We start from the raw sequence: 6,918 nt of genomic DNA, 5'->3' as shown, positions 1-6,918 counted from the left end.
CCCACCATCCACCCTCACTACAGATCCACAACACTACCCCCCAAGAGAAGTCCCACCCCAGGAGATGTCTCCCTTCAGTGCAACCAATTCTGCCTGCACCAGCAGCCCTTCCCCTATCTCCAGCATCAGGCCCAGCACCACCTGTGCCAGGTGTGGGCACAGGGAGGTTCTGCACACAGGACAAGGTAGTGAGAAACTGGCACTTCACTCTGAACTAAAGAGAAAAGCAAATCCCAGCTCAGAAACCAAAGCAATAAACTCCCTGACCTTCAGTGGTAGACAGTAGGCAGGGGACAGCAGCATCTCCTGGGGGGCTTGGGAGCTCCAAGCTCTACAGGAAAGCCTGGGTCTGGCATGGCAGAAAAGGGGCACTCCATCCTGGGTCTGAGGACAACACAGTTTTTCCCTGAACAGCAAGCCAGCCCCTATCCCAGCATAGTGAAGGTGGGGCACTGATTTTGGGACACAGAAAAAGGGCTGGAACGGCAATGTCAGGCTGAACCTTAGCAACTGCATTTCCTCTCTAATATAACCTCCCTTACCCCGAAGCATATAAGAAATGGGGGGGTGGAGACAGATGAGGACCCCAACTCTGAACCTGGATGGAAGGGCCCAGCACCCATGCAGGGGCAGGCTGAGGTCACAAATCACCAGGCTGGGAAATCCCTGGCTCCCATGCAGCAAGCACACAATCGGCACAATTCTGTTTCCCTTGATGGCACTGCTGTGAGTGGCAGCTGGTGCCCGATCTCCACCAGCAGGACTATCTTGCCCACGAGCTTGGCCAGAGCAAGTGCCTCGCTTGCTGGGCACTGTGCTGGCTGTGGCTGCCGCTCTAGTCAATCTGCTTTTCCAGGCATCGAGCCCTTCACAGGCTGCACCGCTCCCAGGGTCCCCAGGACCTCAGCAGTATGGGAGTACACAGCTAAAGAGCCTCTGAATCTTCACCCTCCTGCTGGCCTGGGATAGGACGGTGCCACACAGCGCCTTGCTCCACACCACACACAAATCAGCCTTGCAAAGCCTTGCTGGGCAAGGGTGCCAGGGCCACCACACACCCCTCCTGCCACAGCCTGCGTCTTTCATGCCGTCAGATTCTCTGCCATCTTCATGGTCCAGTCACCCAGCACACGCACTCCTATGACTGCAGCACTAAACTCTGCAGACAGGCACGAGTCCATCCACCCATCTGTGATATTCCGGGTGGGGGTGACAGAGGACACAGGGACATCTGTCCAGGAAGAGGAACCGTATACCCCACATGATCACAGGCTTAGGGAGAGAATGCTGACACCTCCAGGAAGAATGCCAGCCAGCAGGAAGGCAGGGCTTCCCTTGAAGTACTGGGACTTCTCCTGGGCTCTGCGTTCTCTCCAAGTTTGTAAGATTTGTCAACGTTAGAAGTGACCCCACCGTCCAGCCCCGCCCCCACAGAGAAATCACATAGGGCCTTGGTTGTGACTTTCCATCACCCAGGATCTACCTGTCCTGTGTCAATGCCTACCAGTTCCAAGGGTTACACCCAGCAGCCTCACACCCAGCAAGGCAAGCCTGTGCTCATACCACTGTGCCTCACTCTGAGGGCCACTTGTAAGCTCACTTGACACAAGAAGAAACAGCCTTAGGCAAGCCAACCACCAGACAGCAAAGCAGGCCAGCCACACGGCACTGCCAGCCATAAGACGCTGCCAATCACACCCTGCAAGGCCTCTACCTTTGGATACAAGTGACAGCCCCTCCCCCGGCCTCTTTCAAAACCTTCCAGGAAAGCCCGACACTCCAGAAAGTATTTCCAGACAGATGTCACCCAAAGAGGGTGTCTCTTCCTTCCCCGGATGTATGGCCCAGGGAAGCCTACATCCTGCTAATGACTGGTCACTCGGGTGCTTGCAGTCTGCCCTAACTGAACTTGCTCACAATGGGGACAGTGGGCTGGCCTGGCCCTGGGCTCCAGCAACAACAAAGAATCCCAAGTTATGGGGCTGGAGAGATGGCTCAGTGGTCTAAAGCACCTACTTGGAACAAGCTTGGCAAAGCACAGGGACCGCGGTTCGATCCCCCAGCACCACATGCCAGCCAGCCCCGCCCCCTGGTGGGCTGAACTGGCCACACACACACACACACACACACACACACACACACTAAATAAATGTTAAAATAAATAAATAAATAATTAGGAAAAAAAAAAGAATCCCAAGTTAATGATGTCAGTAGCCAGAGGATCAGTGAAAGGGACCCTGCCCCTCCTAGCTGCAGGCCACAGCCTACCACACAGTTCCTGGATCCACTGTCAGCCACAGAGGTAGGAGAGTGGAGTTCCCAGGAGCCACGAGCGTTGGCTGGAAAACGGAACGTATCACACAAGAGGTCCCACTGGCAGGAATTAGGGGCAGGTCTGCGGCGGTCTCTGAGGCCGTCTCCGAGTAACAGGCCTTTTCATCTGAGGAGGAGAGTGAGTCTGGATCCAGCCAGCACCAGGTCCCGTATCTCAGGAGTGTCTGCGTGGTCCCTTCTCAGCCAGGGGTGCCCCACTGACCCTCTTGGCCAGCTCCCACTGAAGCTCGCAGACACAGCTTGGAGGGTCCCGCTAGAAGGACAGCAGAAAGCTGCCAGGAAGGGCTGGCATCAGCCAGCTCCAGGATCGCAGTGTCTGTGTCCCAGGCCAGATTTGTTTCAACAAACATCAAGGACTTTCGGGATTCTTTCTGGGCATACAAATCTGGTTACAGCAAACACCGCAGAGGAAAGTAGGCCAACAGCTGGCGCCTGGACTGGCTTTTGTTACACAAAGACCCAAGTTGTAATTGTGTTTGCGATAACAGATTTGGCCTGCACACAAGAAAGAATAGACCGTCCAGCTAGGCTGTGCCTCTGCTCACGGGGTATGGGACAGAGTTAGGGGTACCGCTGTCCTGTCACTGGGGAGTGGCAGGTGTCAGGGGCATCACCATGGGGGTCTTCATGCTAGAGGCAGGAAGAGGGATGTCAATGAGAAGTGGGAAATCACTGAGAAGCAGACAATGAGACTCTTAAAAAGCACATAGGCAAAACACAGAACATTTTCTTGTCCCCTACTTGGTGGGGGTGGGGCACTATGGCAAGGCCTTGAAGGGCAGGCCAAGGCAGGGTGCAGGAAATTCATACTGGTAGAGGACAAGGTCACCCTCTCAGACACCCCGTGGTAGGGGAACAGACCAATCCCCCACACGGCCCCATGGTGATGAGAAAGGTGCCTCGGCCCCCTCAGTCCTCAAGGAGGTCAGGAATGAGGAAGGCAAGGAGGAAAGAGAACAAGTCGCAGAATTTAAAATTTTAAAAGGTTAAAAAAGCAGGGTGCTGACCCCAAAGGGGGACTGACATGCCCAGGGTGTGATGTGTGACATTAGTTGAATTTCCACACCCTCCAGGCACATGGGTACCCAAAGGCTGCAACTTGTTGCCCCACCCAGGCCTGCTGCTCTGGCCTAGGCACCTGCCACCAGGTCCTACTCCAGGTAGTCTCCCTACTGCTCTGCAGGGCACAATAACCTGGCTGCTGGCTCCAACCCGTCCCCCCTTTGCAAACTCCTCCCACTACCACCACCTGCTGAATTTTAGGGCAGGCTGTCTACTTGGTTTGAAAGGTTTTTATTTTCGTTTTTGTTTTTTTGGAGGGTTGTGGTACCAGGGATTGAACTCAGTACCTTGAGTTTGTCAGGCAGGTACTTATGCGACTGAGCTTTCTCCCCAACCCTATGTCTGCTTGGTTTGAAAATCACCCCACAGACATGATGGTTCAGAGTGGGCCCTGCTTTGGGGTTGGCCCCAGAGACTTCACTGCTCAGCAACATATGTACTAGTAGATGGCCCCCCCATTCTCCTGCCTCTGGAAGGGACTGAGGGCTGCTGCGGCAGAGTTGCCACTTTTCCTCCCTCCCTTCCGACCTACCTGGCAAAACTGAAGCAGGTAGGCAGCCCCACTGGCGGTTTCTGGCCTGCTCTTCCAGCTCCACTCGGCCACACTGATCTCAAGACACGCTGGCCTCCCGCAGCCTGGCCCCTCTGATCGCTACAAGTCGGTCCCTCCTTATGCTCCAGCCCCCTATCAGGCCAGCTCGTTTCCACCTCCCCCGCTGCCTGCTGAGCTCTCCTCCTTCCCTGGGTGACCTTCTCCTGTCCTGATTCAGAAGCTGCCAGATCTTTGCCCAAGGCTGGGCTGGAATGCACACCCCCTTACAAGTAGTGCCTTCCCCATGCTGTACTTCTGTCTGTCCAAGGCCACCATCTGCTGCACAGCTTCCATCCCAACTTTCCTGAGGTCTAGGGTGGGGGCTTTCCACTCCTCGGGCAGTGGTGTGGACCCCTCAAGCACACTACAGCACAGTCACAGACACCCAAAGAGATGAGGGGCTCTCAGGTATGTATATTCAGTGCCCCAGCTCCACTCTTCAGTGCACCCAATGGGGAGACTGACGCTCACCGGGACCAGAAGACCAAAGGCCCCCATCTCCCAGACTGAGTAGTCTCCCCCAGAGCCAACCAGCTGCCAACTGCTGCACCAGGATACTCTCAATAAACCAACCCATCCTCTTAAGCTGAATTTGAAAGTCAAAAAGATGGGGCACAACGGCTTGAGGATGGCCACACAAGGGACCCCAAGACAGGCATACCACCTGCCTCCACTGTGCAAACTGTGCCAGATGGTAAGAAAACAAGACCTCCGCTCCTATAGGGACCCCCGATTTCTTCCTCAGAAACCCCACCCAGTCAGGGAAGGAATGCCAAAACCTGAACTCCCGGCAGGTCCAGGGAAGAGTGGGTGATGCAAGGATAGGACCAGAAGGGGGCAGTGTCTCCTTCCAGACTTGCAGGATGGGATCTGATTGGCCGGCTCTTACCAATGGGACAGAGGATTAAAAGGCTGGAAGAGCATGGTAAAGAGGTACAGCCTCAGCAAGGCAACGTTCATCCCGGGCTACCAGATCTGCGGAGACCCCACGGTGGGAATGGACCCCAAGAGTACAGATTGTCAGGGGCACAAGTCATCACGTGGCACTAGGGTTCCTCTTGTTCTGGTCAGAGCATGGAGTGAAAGTGCTAGAATCTGAAGCCGTTCTCCCACCGTGGATGTGACCAAGTGAATGAGGCATTCCAGGCTTTGCACAGCCTGTGCCAACCACCGGCTCAGTGGTCCCATGTGTTTATACAACCAACACTCTGGTCCCCAGGAAATCACCCTACCCAAGGATGAGGCTTATCACAGGCCTATATGGTTAGCTAGCTGGGCTCAGGACACGCAGACTCCACCCAGGTCCTGGCCATGGGAGGGGAAGGACCTCAGGCTGGTCACCTCCGGGTTTAGCCTGGCACCTGGCCTCCAGTAACTAACTTCTTTGAGCCCAGCCTCTTTCCCTCGAGGCTCACGAGAGGGCTCAGCCCACTGCTGCCTGGGAGCCACTCCGAGGGGCGGGGGCTCCAGGCCGGCAAAGGCGGGCCCGCCCCTCCGGAACCCTGCCCCGAAGCAGAGACCATTGTGTGAACCTCCCTTCCCAGCTCTGTATTTACTCCCGAGGACGCAGGATGCAGGGCCACTGCTCTGGCAGTCACGAGGCCCCACGAAAGGCGCGCGCGCGCGCGCACACACACATACACACACACACACGGGGCGGGGGGTGGGGGGTTGCCAGACCCACCCTCGGAGGCAGAACCCTACCCCACCCCAAGCTGCTCCAAACTTTCTAACTCCGCAGGGGAGGAGAGAGTCAAAATGTTCTCCTTGCCTGCATGCAGGCTACCTCTACTGGCACAGCCCAATTGTAGACAAGGCAGATGATGTCCCCAGGTCTGGACTGGGGCCACGGGACAACCCACGCCGGACCCTCATCAGTCCGCTTGTGCGCCTGGCCAGATTCCGCTCCAAAGCAGGCTGGGGGAGGGGAAGGCCATCCGCCAGGCAGGACAGAGGCGCCCACTCGGTCCAGCCTCGGTCCGAGTCGGGGAACTAACGCCCTAACTAGCCGCCAGGCCTGAGGGGGCCCAAGAGCGGTGGACCAGTGCTAAAGGGAGGAGACTGGCAGATTTGAGAAGGGAACTGCGCACTGCCGGATAGTTCCAAGGAAGCTCCGTGAGTCCTCGAGGAGGTGCGCAAACACTAGCAACAATAAAAAGGAAACCCTTGCGGCATCGAGGGGTCCCGTACATGCGCGGTCCCTGTGGGTCCGCAGAACCCGATGCTCCACGTAGGCGGCGCGGGGGCCGGGAGCGCGCTCGGAGGGAGGGCGACCCACAAGGGGTCCCGCCTCCCATCTACGCACTCCACACCCGCCCGATGGTCCTGCTCAGCTTGTTGGGGGGCACCCACCTTCGAAGTCTGAAATGATCCCGTCCAGCTGTGCGTTGACCGCAGGGTCGGACATGGTGGCTGGTGGGCAGGGAGTCGCGCGGAGGGCGGCGGGGAGGAAGCACCCCCGGCCGGGCCCTGGCCCTGCGCGCTGGCTGGGGCGCCGCACCCGCGCTCCTGCAATGCAGAGCTCGCTGCTGGAGCCCCTCGGCCCCCAGGATCGGCTGAATGAATGGGGGAGGAAGGCGGGCGCCAGCCCCTCCCCGCGCGCGCGCACCGCCCCCGCCCGCCCGGCCCGCCGCCGCCTGGGCCCCCGCCTCCCGGGCGGATCAGGTTCCCGCTCCGGGTGACGGCGCGGCCCCTCCCCGCGCGCGCGCACAGCGGCGCTCCCGGCTCCCCGCGCTCCCACCCGCGGCCCCTCCCGCTCTCAGCAGGATCCGGGCGCCAGGGCCCCGGGCACGGAGTCTCGTGTCCCGAGCCGCTGCCCCCGAGGCCGGGGACTGGCCCGAAGAAGAGGCCGAAGCCCAGAGCGCATGGCGCGGCGGCGGGCGCAGTCGGAGTGGCGAGGCCGGCGCAGGGCGGACGCGCCTGACAGCTGC

At 58.5% G+C, this 6,918-nt stretch overlaps 1 protein-coding gene across 3 annotated transcripts in view; it reads right to left on the bottom strand.

Moving 5' to 3' along the window:
• Positions 1–6,918, bottom strand: part of Sept9 (septin 9) — a 170,181-nt gene that overhangs the window by 87,365 nt on the left and 75,898 nt on the right. The window contains exon 1 of one of the 3 annotated variants that reach the window (XM_023713917.1): positions 6,341–6,583. The exons of the other annotated variants lie outside the window; for them this stretch is intronic. Within the exon in view, the coding sequence (XP_023569685.1) occupies positions 6,341–6,395 (55 nt within the window). The 5' untranslated portion in view covers positions 6,396–6,583. Of the gene's footprint in view, positions 1–6,340; positions 6,584–6,918 lie in introns of those variants that run through there. 3 annotated transcript variants of the gene reach the window in all.

This window comes from Octodon degus, unplaced genomic scaffold, assembly GCF_000260255.1.
Source record: "Octodon degus isolate 3935 unplaced genomic scaffold, OctDeg1.0 scaffold00033, whole genome shotgun sequence".
Classification (NCBI taxonomy): domain Eukaryota; kingdom Metazoa; phylum Chordata; class Mammalia; order Rodentia; family Octodontidae; genus Octodon; species Octodon degus.
This window is presented reverse-complemented; position numbering and strand designations above follow the sequence as displayed.